Source organism: Mobula hypostoma, chromosome 8, assembly GCF_963921235.1.
Source record: "Mobula hypostoma chromosome 8, sMobHyp1.1, whole genome shotgun sequence".
NCBI classification, from domain to species: Eukaryota; Metazoa; Chordata; class Chondrichthyes; order Myliobatiformes; family Myliobatidae; genus Mobula; species Mobula hypostoma.
In genome coordinates this window covers 44,547,860-44,563,471 of record NC_086104.1, presented here as the reverse complement: position 1 = coordinate 44,563,471, position 15,612 = coordinate 44,547,860, and the positions used below count along the sequence as shown (strand labels likewise).

General features: G+C 38.6%; 1 protein-coding gene across 1 annotated transcript in view; it reads left to right on the top strand.

Annotated features, from left to right (window-relative positions):
* spata17 (spermatogenesis associated 17) overlaps positions 1 to 15,612 on the top strand; it is a 306,947-nt gene that overhangs the window by 93,232 nt on the left and 198,103 nt on the right. Inside the window, exon 7 of the mRNA XM_063057259.1 lies at positions 7,063 to 7,257. Coding sequence (XP_062913329.1) covers positions 7,063 to 7,257 — 195 coding nt within the window. The remainder of the gene's footprint in view (positions 1 to 7,062; positions 7,258 to 15,612) is intronic.

Here is a 15,612-nt window from a genome sequence, read left to right as displayed (position 1 = left end):
CCAACTCAGAACCCTGCACCAGCCTTCCCTCCATACCCCCTGATCCCCGTAGCCACAAGGGCCATATCTAACTCCCTCTTAAATATAGCCAATGAACTGGCCTCAACTGTTTCCTGTGGCAGAGAATTCCACAGATTCACCACTCTCTGTGTGAAGAAGTTTTTCCTAATCTCAGTCCTAAAAGGCTTCCCCTTTATCCAATTGGCCAATATCTATTAACCAATGCTGGAAGATGCATTTATTTATAATGAAGCTGAAGTAGGATGCACCCTTGCAGTGGTAATATTAACGCATTATGGACTTCCACAAGAAAATCAGAGAGGTCCAACAATGTTTGTTTGTTTGTTTATTTATTGAGATACAGTGTAGAATAGGCCCATCTGGCCATTCAAGCCAGACCCAGCAATGCCCTGATTTAATCCTAGTGTAATCACGGGACAATTTACAATGACCAATTAACCTACCAACTGATACATCTTTGGACTGTGAGGGGAAACTGTAGCACCCGGTGGAAACCCACATGGTCACGGGGAGGACATACAATCTCTTTACAGGTAGTGGCAGGAATTGAACCTGGGTCATCCATACTGTACAGCATTGTACTAACCACTACGCCACCCTACCACCCTATATGTATTAATAATTTGCCTGTACTTATATGTATAATTCGACCTCAGCAGCTTAAGTTAAGACAAAAGACAGATGAGAAAAATAAAATTAATTATGTATTTAATATTGTTGCAAGAGGGCATTTTTCATTTTGCTTTTTCCTAAAAATGCCTTTTCCTCAATATTCATTTTGTTGTGATATATTTAAGTCAAGATCACTCATCCATTTTAGACTGTAATATCATCAGTGAGTACAGTACAGTATTCTGGTACTTTCCCCAAGTAAGTATTTTTTTACATTTATGCCAAGATAATATAACCAGGGTATTCAGTTACATCACAACTGAGTTTAATTCTGTTCTTAATTGGTGCCTGTGCAGCAAGTATTTCAGCAGATACTTTGCATACATAGGCACCTCAATTAAATGATCATTTATGAATTATAATGATTGAAGTCAATTAATAGTATCAAAAATACTGTTACTGAATTTCCAGCAAGATTCCAAAGATGGCAAAGTTTAAGGAAATACATTCATTGCTTTTTGAAAATGATGACTTAATTCTAACTTCCCTGTACCAGATTTAATGGAGTGGTGCAACTTTAAAGGTTTATTTGGTTTGCCCAACATTAAGTCAATTTCCAGCTTCATTGCCAGTTCTATTCTCCAAATCCTGTATTTTCGCAGGCAAGTTATTGATGTATTCAATAAATGATCAAGTAATTCTGAATAGGTTTATTGGTGATGTTCAACTATTTTATGGTTCCTATCTGTTACAAGAACTTTCTTTTCATTATCCTATGTGCAGGATGGTATTTTATTGGCACTTGTGTTTCATCTACAATTGTGATAGGCTTTGCTGATTTTTTTTTTGTGTGGCTAGGATTGTGACAAGACAATGTTTCCATTAGATAAATGAGAACAACTTTTATTACAGCTTCAGTAAAATTGAGGCTTTATTTATTCAAAGCTGTAACAAGTTGAGTGTTTACGTTCATTTTATTAGTCAACTTGCATTTTGTAAGATTGTCAGTTTACTCAATTGAAATGAACAACAGATCAATATTGACAGTGATAAATGTCAGTAAAATGTAAAATGCTTCTTTGTACCTTCAGTTTCCAACATGGTACTATTCTGACTACTTAATTGGATTCTATGAAATGACAAGTCTTCCACAACATATTTGTGCACATGTTTTTAATGTTTTAAGGTTCAATTAGATTGTTAATTGTTTCCTGACTTTCCCTGAATAGGCCAAGTTTGTCGAAAGAGTTATGACATCTTGCCTGTTTTAAATTTGAACATCATGTTTCACAAATGTGCTGTGGGATATGTTGAGGCATTTCTGCTTTATCTTGTACTTGAATTAAATCATTCTGATAGTGTTTCTTTATAGAAGAGAATGAAGTGAAAAACAGAAGTGATGAAGAACTTGTAAATTCTTTGCTCTCTATTTACAACTGGATAATCAATTGCATTTTCCTTAACAAAGCCTTTTATGTTGTGGATCAAAATATATGGAACATTTAGACTGATGCTAAAGCCTTAGCAGATGTTAGAGTTTAGCAAAAATACTAAAAATATTTGGCAAAAATATTTAGAAAAATGCTCTTTTGACCATCTCCTTATCATTCCTCACTTAGTATTAAAAATAAAAAAAGAATAAAAATGAAAGAAGTAAATCCTCTTAAACTAGAAACACACATCATCCAAGGATATCGAAATTAGACATGGTAGAAAAAATCCAATAGGTAAATAATGTTGCATGTATAGTTGGACCAAGCAATTTGTGTACAGTATTTTAATATTATTGTGTTAATTGGGTATCCCAAGAACACTTTAAAAATAGTTTACTTGGAAAATGCATCTTATATGGAATACATATTGTGAAGGAAGAAAGATTCTATAAATTATTTCATTGAGCCATGAAGGCATGCCAATACAGAATCAGTTGATTTATAAATTATTTGTCTTCAGCTATGATGGTATTCCTCTACGTATTAGTATGTAGTTACCTTAAAATCCATTGATATCACATATTAGCAACAAAAAAATTCCAAAATAATGATTTTTTTCAAATTACTCTTCTAAAGTAGAAATAGACTTCAATTTAATTCATGAGCTTTGTGTAATGACATATTTAGTAGTTCTTTCAATTGCAGAAACCACAAAGAATGAGGATAGGGTATCCAACTGTAAATAAATACTATATATTGCATTCATAGTCACCTCAATTAAGTGATAATTTTTGAATGCTGATGGCTGAAGTCAACTAGCATGTTAAAAAAATGGTTACAGTATTTCTTAAATCTACTTAATCGCAGAAAACAATGCATAAAAGTTAAGCCAAATGGTCCTATTCCAAATAATTATGGCTGAAATTATTTTAACCTTTTTAAATAGTTTATATCCAAACTTCAATTTAATAATATTTTGATTCTCATCTAACATAATATTGATTATTAAGCTAATTTTTTGGCTCCATCTGAAATTTGTTTCATGAAAATTAAATGATATTTAAAGAGAAATATTGTAATTAAAACAAAATAAATTGCTCTATTCAATATTTTTAAAGGGGGTCTGTTTTACATTAGTGGTCCACAATGACTTGATTTATTTTGTTGTATTTCCTACATACAGAACTATATTTACTAGAAAATATGTACTGTATAATTAGTTGAGAGCATCATTGCAAAATAGTTATCAGGATTATGCGTGTATTTCCCAGGTGTGTATTTCCCAGATATGTATTACCTTTGTGCTTTAGTTACATAAGGATGTAAAGGATGCAGTTGTTCTTCTTTGAAATTCAAAGTATAAGGCATCAAATATATCAAACCATTATATAATGTTAAAAATACTGTAGATATCAGGATTCCTCCTTATAAAACAAATTTCTCCAGATAAATTTTTAAAAATTGTGTGCATTTTACTATCTGCATATGATATACAAGAAAGCTGGTGAGATATAAAGATTTTTTTTTCCCATTTTACAGCAAAGAGAAGAATGTTCCAGAATTTAATCTTACAATTCATCCATAGATTGATACAATGATATTGTTCTGATTTCATTTTAGAAATCTAATGCTAAGATGAAGGCTAAATGTTCAAAAATATTTAGGAACTGTTTTAGAAGATTTTCCAGTTCTCCAAAAATATTTCTCTACCTGTACATAAATTGCACAATGTAATTGAAGGTTTTGAAAGTTTTTACTTACATCCTTGTTTTAAACTGTACTTTTTTAGAGTTTGCATAAACTAAAAGCTATAGTTAGTATTAGACTCTTTGTTTTTCTCAAGTGACTTGTTTGTTAATTGCTTTCTGGTCTAATTATGAAGTTTGCTTAATTAATCTTTACGAAGCTTTTATGTGAATGAATGAATGTTAGTACATGATTATGTACAATTTCAGTTCTCTCAGGAATACCAAAGACTGTTTGCAGCTATTTATTTAAAACTATAATTGAGCAATTGGCAAGCAGTAATATTAACTTTTGATTTTTTTTTAGGTGTAATTGAACCTGGAATATCTTACTGAATTTGGATTATAACAATGTGTTAGCAATCCACCTGCTTCTTAACAGCAGGTCAATTATTTGCTGAGTGGAGTTTTTATAAATCCCATGGCAGTTGTATGTCCTGATAATTATGATGAAGTATGGTGGTCAGTGTTGATTCAGCAATTCTATCTACAGCACGTACTTCACTCACTGATCTCCTTCATGCTCTTCTTTACGGTCATTAAACTTCTTGTGCCTTTTCTTGCCATCCCCTGTGGCCCTAATTACAAAAGGCCTTTATGAAAAGCATCTAGATTGGGGAGGAAGATGACTGATGGATTGATAGCTTTGCAAAAGGGTCCAGAATTTAAATGCTATTCAATGGATGACTGGCCAACTAAAGGCACGTTTGCAGTTGTGCTTGACCTGGTGCAATTAATATTCTAGTCCATGCATGAATTCCTATGATGGAGGGGGACATAAGGTGCCAAAAGTGTGTCTCTTGCATAACTCATTTCCTTATTTCAGATTTTTACACTTAAAAATATCAATGTTTTCACAGCTCATTTGCCCTGCTGTGTAATCAGTACACTAGCCAGAAGTAGAACTTGGAGCAGAGAGGTCAGCAGGAAGCTATTAACAGGGTCACTCCTGAGAATTCACCAGCATTATTGAGTTCAGTTTTAGTATGAATGTACAGCATGAACTTGGGTGTTTTTTTTAACAGTTAGCATAGATTTCCCCATGGTCTTTATCAATTTATAAAATTGCCAAAGAGAATGGATTCCCATGTCTCTCTACTGGATAAGGGGTACTGAAGATTGTGATAAACTTGAATTGTGGACAGAAAAGTAGGTTACTCACATGAAGCTTTTAGCAGATGTCACTATATACATTTTGGCACACAGTAAGCATTATTATATTTAATGTAGGACTAACATTTGCCTTTCTGAATTTCTGCAAATATTAAATGGTGTTTATTTTTCTTACTGGGCTCTTAATATTGTCAAGGGGCCCACCCATATATCCCACAATCTCTTTGATGCCCTCCACCATCCCAAGTCTCATCACGTATGAAGTGCCAGTAACATTATACTGTTTTACTTATGTCATAAATGCACCCTATGCAAAATGACAATCTTAGAAACATAGAAAATCTACAGCTCAATACAGGCCCTTTGGCCCACAAAGCTGTGCCAAACATGTCCTTACCTGAGAAATTACCTAGGGTTACCCATAGCCCTCTGTTTTTCTGAGCTCCATGTACCTGACAAGGAGTCTCCTAAAAGATCCTATCGTATCTGCCTCCACCACTGTCGCCAGAAGCCCATTCCACACATTCACCACTCTCTGCGTAAAAAACTTACCCCTGATATCTCCTCTGTACCTACTTCCAAGAACCTTAAAACTATGCCCTCTCATGCTAGCCATTTCAGCCCTGTGAAAAAGCCTCTGACTATCCACACGATCAATGCCCCTCATCATCTTATACATCTCTATCAGCTCACCTCTCATCCTCTGTCACTCCAAGGAAAAAGGGCCAAGTTCACTCAACCTATTCTGATAAGGCATGCTCCCCATCCTTGTAAATCTCCTCTGCACCCTTTCTATGGTTTCCACATTATTCCTATAGGGAGGTGACCAGAACTGAGCACTTGGAGACCTACTCCAAGTGAGGTCTGACCAGGGTCCTATATAGCTGCAACATTACCTCTCGATTCTTAAACTCAATCCCATGACTGATGAAGGCCAATGCACCGTATGCTTTCTTCACCACAGGATCAACCTGCGCAACAGCCTTGAGTGTCCTATGGATTCGGACCCCAAGATCCCTCTGATCCCCCACATTGCCAAGAGTCTTACCATTAATACTATATTCTGTCATCATATCTGACCTACCAAAATGAACTACTTCACACTTATCTGGGTTGAACTCCATCTGCCACTTCTCAGCCCATTTTTGCATCCTATTAGTGTCCCACGGTAACCTCTGACAGCCCTCCACATTATCCACAACACCTCCAACCTTTGTGTCATTAGCAAATTTACTAACCCACCCCTCCACTTCATCTAGGTCATTTATAAAAGTCACGAAGAGTAGGGGTCCCAGAACAGATCTCTGAGGCACACCACTGGTCACTGACCTCCATGCAGAATATGACCTGTCTACAACCACTCTTTGCCTTCTGTGGGCAAGCCAGTTCTGGATCCACAAAGCAATTTCCCCTTGGATTCCATGTCATCTTACTTTCTCAATAAGCCTTGCATGGGGTATCTTGTCAAATGCCTTGCTGAAATCCATATACACTACATCTACTGTTTTACCATCATCTGTGTGTTTAGTCACATCCTCAAAAAATTCAATCAGGCTCGTAAGGCATGACCTGCCTTTCACAAAGCCATGCTGACTATTCCTAATCATATTATGCCTCTCCAAATGTTCATATATCCTGCCTCTCAGGATCTTCTCCATCAACTTACCAACCACTGAAGTAAGACTCACTGACCTATAATTTCCTGGGCTATCTTTACTCCCTTTCTTGAATAATGCAACAACATCTGCAACCCTCCAATCCCCAGAACCTCTCCTCTCCCCATTGATGATGCAAAGATCCTCGCCAGAGGCTCAGCAATCTCCTCCCTCACCTCCCACAGTAGCCTGGGGTACATCTTCTGGAATATATTATATTATTTGTTCATTTACTTGTGGTAATATTACTTTGCGTATTGTGTTTCAGTTAGACATACTGTGTTGTGCACCTTGGTCCAGAGGAATGTTGTTTCATTTGGTGATATCCATATATACAGTTGAATAGCAATAAACTTGAATTGAATGTATCAAAAATGCATGTAAATCATATAACAAAAAAATCAAACAAATTTGTGATTGATATTTAATATCTTGTTTCATGCTTCATATCATTCAGTTAATAAGTGTTACCTTTCTACTTAGATTCCAGGTATTTACAACTCTCCGTACAGGCTGCACCCAAGTGAAATGGAGTATACATTACAACGTACCAAACCACGGAGTCACATTATATCTCACAAAAAGGATGGCACTGAAGGTCTTGTAGATCCATCAATACCAGGTGTTCCATGCAGCTTTCCTCCATTACTACCACCAATACTCAGAGAGAAACCACAGGTAGGCCGTTATCTTGTATTGTCTAGAATTACACTTTTATTTAAATAAACATTACAGAAAGATATTGTGACATTAGATTTTCCCCCAATTAATGCTTCATGCCTTAATGAATCATATACAGAAATACACAGCATTGTTAAAAAAAATCCATCTACAAATCAATTTATAAAATTGGCAAGAAAATGGCTGTAAGATATGAAAATACACATGGTCCTTGTTTCTATAAAATATCATCAATAATATGCCAAAATATAAATTTGACAGATTTCTTGAGGGAAAATGTATAGTTGTTTTTTCTATTTATTTATTTATTAAGCTGTTATTGATGTACTTGTACCTATGGAAATAATATTAATAATTCATTTTATATAGTTATTCAGTGCAGGTATTAAGTCACAAAATTTGCATGGAATTTCTAAAAATCTCTAAATCCTCTGACTAAATGATTGTAACAACACATTATTGCATTTATTTTTTCTCTGAAAAGTAATATGAGCATAATTATAGAAAAATTGTAGTTAAAGAAAAGACTAGTTCCTCTGTGAACTCTGGCCTGTCAACAAGTTTGGAAAAGCTAGGCATCTAGCATTGTTTGAAAAATACTTAGCTTGCATAAATGTCTGCTCTGTCTTACACAGAAGTGTCAATCATTTCTAAGATGTAGCATTGCTGCATTTGATTCTAAAACTTCTATTCCATAAATTGAGTTTGAACTGCTTTGAATGAGGAAGAGCTACACTCTCTGATTAGATGTTAAACCAAGTCCTACCTTTCCTACGAGGTGGTTGCTAAAGAAACCATGGTAATATTTAAAGAAATTCCCTGGCCAATACTTGTGTCTCAATTAATGTCACTAAAATACATCATCTGGCGTGTCATAGTGACAATATAGGACTTGCCACCTTGAATCTTTCTACCCTCAGCTCTCCAGTTGTGTTTTACATATGCATGAAATATCTTCTGTAATCTCTTGAGTCAGATTATCCTTTTCTATAGATATTTCAGAGTCCAGTAACATAGCCAACAAGCCATATGCAGGCAACCTCTTAATGATGGGTTGATTGTGTTCCTGAGAAGTGGTGCATATGGCAGGTTTCTGTATGCCAAAGCAACATAATCTGTGCATATATCAAGAAGTGCAATTTGAAAAAATATGAAGGGTCCCGGCCTGAAACGTCGACTGCACCTCTTCCTAGAGATGCTGCCTGGCCTGCTGCGTTCACCAGCAACTTTTATGTGTGTTGTTAATTTTAGTCACTTTTTCCCCATAAATTCCATAAGAGAGAATTTTATTCTGTATCTCAAATTTTGGGTAGTGATTTGTGAATTCTGTAAAGGTGAATTTCCATTACCGCAGTGGTTATAACACGGGGTCATCTGTAGAGAGTTACAGTGCAAAGCAATACAATTGAATGTTGCAAGTTAGTTCTTTGTTCCATACTTTCATTTGAATCCAAAGGTTAAGGTTAGAGTTCACAGTTAAATACTTAGCATTCAGTGCAATATTATAGCAGATTTGCACTACAGAAGAATTATTTTCTGGAACAGTGTGGCGAAAGCAAAACCTTGTCCACTGGTTCAGCTCAGTAGGAAGTATTTTGTAATACTATAGGAACAGTGTCTTAAAAAACAACCAATATGATTAACTGGATCATTGCTGAGTATTTGAATGCCAAGAACAGGGTGGAAAATATGTTCAGAATCTGATCTGATTCTGAACATCTTAAATAGGAGTCAAACCATTTGCTTTGAACAGCGCACGATCCCACCATTCAAATTCTTGGGTGGTCGGCACCCTTAATGGCACTGCATTGCAAAGTATCCCATCATCAGTTTCCTGGAGGTCACCATAGTTCAGAATCTTATTTGGATCAGCCTCATAACCACTGTAGCAATGGGACCATATCAGAGGCTGGACATCCTGTGAAGATTGACACACTTCCTGACACACCAAAGCCTTTTCAGCATTTCCAATGCACAAATCAAAAATGTGATGGAGTGCCCTCCACCTGAATGTAATTTTCAAGAAGTTCAATGCCATCCAGGACAAAGCAGCTAGATATTCACAACTTAGGCTTTCATTCCATCAATCACCAGCATGTAGTGACTACAATGTATTATTATCTACCAAATCAAATACTCATGTAGGCTATTCCAAAAGTACTTTCTAAATATGGAACCATTACCATCTATGGCAGTAGAATCATGGAAAGACCAGCACTTGAAAGTTCTGATCTCATTTCCATACTGTCCTCACTTGTAAATATATGATGTTTGTTTTGTTGTCTGAACACAAAGAGACTGCAGATTCTGGTGAGACCATTTTTATTTCTAGGAAGAAGTACAGTCGACGTTTCGGGCTGAGACCCTTTGTCAGGACTAACCGGAAGAAGAGATAGTAAGAGATTTGAAAGTGGGAGGGGGAGGGGGAGATCCAAAATGATAGGAGAAGACAGGAGGGGTTGGGATGGAGCTAAGAGCTGGAAAGTTGATTAGTAAAAGGGATATAGAGCTGGAGAAGGGAGAGGATCATGGGACGGGAGGCCTGGGGAGAAAGAAAGAGGGAGGGGAGCACCAGAGGAAGATGGAGAACAGGTAAGGAGTTATTGTGAGAGGGACAGAGAGAGAAAAAAAGGATAAATAATTAAACAAACAAACAAACAAACAAACAAACAAACAAACAAATAAATAAATAAATAAGGGAAAGGATAAGAAGGGGAGGAGGAGGGGCATTAACAGAAGTTAGAGAGATCAGTGTTCATGCTATCAGGTTGGAGGCCACCCAGACGGAATATGTTGTTCCTCCAACCTGAGTGTGGCTTTGTCTTGACAGTAGAGGAGGCCATGGATGGACATATCAGAATGGGAATGGGACGTGGAATTAAAATGTGTGGCCACTGGGAGATCTGTTCAGTGAAACGGTCTCCCAGTCTGCCTCATGTCTCACCAATATATAGAAGGCCGCACCGGGAGCACCGGAAGCAGTGGGGTGGTGGTAGGATGGTGTGAGGATGGGCCACCCCGCTAGGGATAGAGTTCCCCTTGTCCTCACCTACCATCCCACCAGCCTCCAGGTCCCACATATAATTCTTCGTAACTTCCGCCACCTCCAACGGGATCCCACCACCAAGCACATCTTTCCCTTCCCCCCCCTTCTGCTTTCCGCAGGAATTGCTCCCTACGCAACTGCCTAGTCCATTCGTCCCCCCCATCCCTTCCCACAGATCTCCCTCCCGGCACTTATCCTTGTAAGCAGAACAAGTGCTACACCTGCCCTTACACTTCCTCCCTCACCACCATTCAGGGCCCCAGACAGTCCTTCCAGGTGAGGCGACACTTCACCTGTGAGTTGGCTGGGGTGATATACTGCGTCCGGTGCTCCTGATGTGGCCTTCTATATATTGGCGAGACCCGACGTAGACTGGGAAGCCGTTTCACTGAAAACCTATGCTCTGTCCGCCAGAGAAAGCAGGATCTCCCAGTGGCCACACATTTTAATTCCACGTCCCATTCCCATTCTGATATGTCAATCCATAGCCTCCTCTACTGTCAAGATGAAGCCACGCTCAGGTTGGAGGAACTACACCTTATATTCCGTCTGGGTAGCCTCCAACCTGATGGCATGAACATTGATTTCTCTAACTTCTGTTAATATCCCTCCTCCCCTTCCTACCCCATCCCTTATATATTTATTTATTATTTTTTTTCTTTCTCTCTCTCTCTCTCTCTCTCTCTCTCTCTTTTCTCTCTCTGTGCCTCTCACAATAACTCCTTGCCTGCTCTCCATCTTGCTCTGGTGCTCCACTCCCCCTTTCTTTCTTCTCAGGCCTCCCATCCCATGCCCTCTCCCTTTTGCAGCTCTGTATACCCTTTGCCAATCAACTTTCCAGCTCTTAGCTTCATCCCTTCCCCTCCCACTTTCAAATCTCTTACTATCTCTTCTTTCAGTTAGTCCTGACGAAGGGTCTCGACCCGAAACCTCGACTCTACCTCTTCCTAGAGATGCTGCCTGGCCTGCTGCGTTCCACCAGCATTTTGTGTGTGTTGCTTGCATTTCCAGCATCTGCAGATTTCCTCGTGTTTCCATCTTTATTTCATTGTCTCTGTCTTAATTCTGGAACTCTCTCACCATCAATACCATTGAAATACCTTCAGCATATGAATTGCAGCAGTTGAGATAGGCTGCTTACACACCCCTTGCCTTACCAGTGATGGCTAAATCATGGAAAATGAATGTATAAAAATATTGCTTGTGGACCCTTCTATTTGGGTTCAGTGGCTTATGATAAATATGTTAAGGTATCATTGCAGTAGAATCTCAATGAGTTTCTGACACCAGCCGACTGCTGAAAACTTCATTTCTTTCACAAAAGAATATCTGCTGCTATAGGTGCTCAAGGGAAAGAAAGAGCTGACAAGTTCAGGTCATTCGCGATCAGTGATCTCATAAGTGGTCAAGGATAGACGGAAGTTAATTCAGATCATGTGCTTGATTAAATTGTATGGTGGAGACATTGGTCACCAGCTGAGTGACTTGGGTAAAGGGAGAGAATGGGTGAATGAGTGAGACTTGATAAGTGCCAGATGATAGAAAACATATGGTGCAGATTATAGAAGTAGCTGATCGGTCATATTAGGGAATCATTGGGTGATATGGATCATTGGGTTGAAAAGTGTGGTGTAATCAAGTTGATTGAAGATGGGGATTAGAGTGGCAGTGGGACATTGAGGAAGAAGTTGGAATATGGTCAGTCAGTGAGTTGGTAGAGTTAGTTGTTTAAACAGGTTAGAAAGGAGTTTACTGAGCGTGGCAGCATCAAGATTTAGTTTGATCAGGGGCATCAGAGTCCAGTGCTGAATTGCAAAGTTCTGGTTTTCCAAGGAGTGCATAATGATATTGCTGTGAGGTGGTAATGCTACCCATGAGCTGCAAAAATGAGGCTGCAAGTGTTGTAGTTGTGATTAAAAATATCTCAGCAGTTTCATTACCTTAAGATTTGTAATTAGAATATGATCTGTTTTTTTCTCTCTGCATTGAAGCTGTGATTGTGTGGGCAATAGATCTGACATTGCTGATCTTTGTGATTTCCTACAGTCATTAATAAAGAAGCTTAGAGGACCAACTGCCTGTTCAATAAAGGGAATTTCTTTTCTGGGACTATAAAAGAGAGCAGATTTTTTCTCTATAAAGCACTTCAAGACATCCACAGGTTATGAACATATAAATACAAGTCTTTCAATTTTATGAGAAGAGCTTATTTATCAGTTGATCCCTCTTTCAGTTATTTCATACAGAACTGTGGCCAGAGGACTTTTTTGCTTAAGATGTGCCATTTTAACTTCTGCACTCCCTCACCACTACTTTCCAATTAGTGTTGATGTGACTCTTTCTAACCAGCAAGTGTACTATACAGCATATTATGTGCTATTGTAGTACATTATACAAGAATTCAAGTCAAATCATTTTCATAACATGGAATTGCAGAGAAATGATCAGCTTGAAATTGTCCATTGAAAATAATTGGCTTTCCAAAAAGTCTCAGGTATATTTCATCAGAAAGGAAACTTTTAAAATCTTTATTCCAATTATGTTTTCTCAATATTGGCATTTTAATTTATCTGCTATTGTTGCAATTTGCAATTACAGTACTGCTTTTCATTATAATTTTTAGCTTACATATTTTATTAATGTGGTTACCAGGTGAACATAACTGAGCTGGAAATGCTTTCTTTTTATCATTTCCTTTCTTTTATATTGTATAGCATGTTAATACTGTGCAAAACTTTTAGAATGTTGAAACTTAATTATATAGTGGATTAGGGAATTTGGGGATTAAATGTTTTTATTAACTCCTTTTATTAACTTAACTCCTTTAATTATGTTGTAGTCTTATGGAGAGAGCTTCACTATAATGGTGAATGTGTTCTTTAAAGTCTCCTGTAAAGTACATTTTGTTGCAATCAGACATATGAAATCTATCCTCTATTCTGTATCCCCCCAATTGAACCCTTCTGAGGCCTTTCTGCTTCATCATTCTTCACCCTATCTCTTAGTCTATTAAAAATTACCTTACTTCTCTTATCACATTTTTATCATTTTACAATATCAAATCCTGTCTCACTGCTATGTTTTGGGTACTGTGTGCATACATCTATTGATGCTTCTGGACACATCTTCAGTGATGTTCCTGGAATTATCGGGTGTTTCGGGTCTTTCAACATCATACAACCTCCTCCAGGTGACCCAGCCAGGGCAGATCAAACCCCAGCTTGTGTCCAGATGGCTAGCTACTTATGACTCCATGGTTCTCCTATTTTGAGCCACAGCCATCTTGAGGCCCTCTCTGCCGCATCGGTGGTACTGCGGATGGCTCTCCTCTTCCTCTCTCCCTCGATGCCCAAAATGCTGAAGGCTCTAACTAAAGAATGGGCTACGAATCCCTACAACCAACCTCCACTGGGGGACACCTGGCTCTCCATCCAGTCTGCTGACAGTTGCTGACCAGTCCTGCGTACTTGGAGAGCTTCCTTTCAAAGGCCTCTTCCAAGCTATCTTCCCATGGGACTGTCAGCTCCAGCAGCACCACTTGCTTAGTCTACTCAGACACTAGGACAATGTCTGGTCTCAGGGTGGTGGCTACGATATGGTTGGGGAACTTCAGCTGCCCTTCGAGGTCCACCAACAGCTGCCAGTCCCTTGCAGAGGTCAAAATGCCTGCAGATGTTCTTTTGGCAGGTATTGGCTGCTCCCCAGCTCTGACAAAGGCAATGGTCTGCTTGGAGGGTCGGGACCGCTTCGCCCACTCAACTCCTGCACTGACGGCTTCAGCGATGGTCTTCAGGATCTGATCATGCCTCCACCTGTACCGTCCCTCACCAAGTGCCCTTGCACAGCCGCTGAGGGTATGCTCTAGGGTTCCTCGCTTGGAGCACAGTGGGCACGCAGATGACTCTGCCTTGCCCCATGCATACAGGTTTGATGAGCTTGGAAGTACATCGTACACTGCCTGGATGAGAAATTGGATGCAGTGTGGTTCGGCTTTCCAAAGATTAGCCCAGGTCACTTTCCTCTCAACCGCATTCTCCCGTACAAGGAATATGGGTCATTTTGTTTCAATACATGTTAAAAAAACATAATTGAAGTGTAAATATTTCCTGTCCCTGCTGTCTTTTTTTTTTGACTTTTAAATTTGATCGGTTAATTTTTAATTCTCCAATTTCTTTCACTGGACTCTACAGATCTAGCGCCTAAAACTAGGCACAGTGGATCATTGAGAGCAGCGGAAATATATTTCATCATAATCCTGTAACATTGTACTACCCTAGAAATCAAACCATGATCAAACAAAGTTACTGAGGATGTTTTTCTTCCACAATTCAATTTTTCATGGCAGAATGTTAAGGGCAACATTTATTATCCTCCTTTATTCCCCTGAGAGCCGGCTGGTGGTGCAATGGCACTAGCACCGACTTAAAGGCGGGTGGTACTGGGTTCAAATCCGGCCGGCTCCTTGTACACTTCACACTTTCCTTCTGTGCTGGGTTGATCATTGAGCTAGCAACTTGGCCTCGTAAAAAAACAGTCAAATGCTACTGAAAGGGCAAGAATGCTGCCCAATGCACCACAAGGCATAGAAAAGAAGAAATAATAACATTATTCCCTTGAACAAGTGATCATGAGTCTGTCTTCTTGACCACTGCAATCATTCTGGTGTAGGTAAGCTACACTTTGAGTAGGAAGTTCTGGAGTACAGATCCAGCAATGATGAAGGATTAGCAGTATGTTTCTTATGAGAATGATTTGCTACTTGGAGGGAAACTTGATAATAGCATTCTCTTACTCCTACTGCCATGGGTCACGGATTTCAGAGTATATGTGAAGAATAGTGCCAGGCATATCTAAAAATAAAGTGCCAAGCTACTGAAACTTCAACACAGGACTACATGTGTGTTAAAAATTGTGAAATAGATAATGTAAGTGTCTCAAAAATCAATGGATGAGTTGGATTTTTTTTTTACTTATTAAAGCATACCATCTGATTGAATCTGTGTCAGATTCCCTACAGAAGAATCCCATCAATTTCATTCCCTCTGTCATTTCCCAGTAATCTATAATTCCCATCAGTTCCCCTTGGATTCTTTTTGCCATTTTCCAACATTAAGTAGCCAGTTAACCTAACAGCACGTTGCTCAGAGTGGAGGAAATCAAAGCACACTTCTAGGAAGACAAACAGAGAACACACAAACACCTCATCAGCAATGCCAGAGCTCAGGATTGAGCCTAAGTGCCTGTTGTTGAGAGGCAGCAACTCTGGCTGCTGCACCATCATACCATCCATCTAGCCAGGACTATCA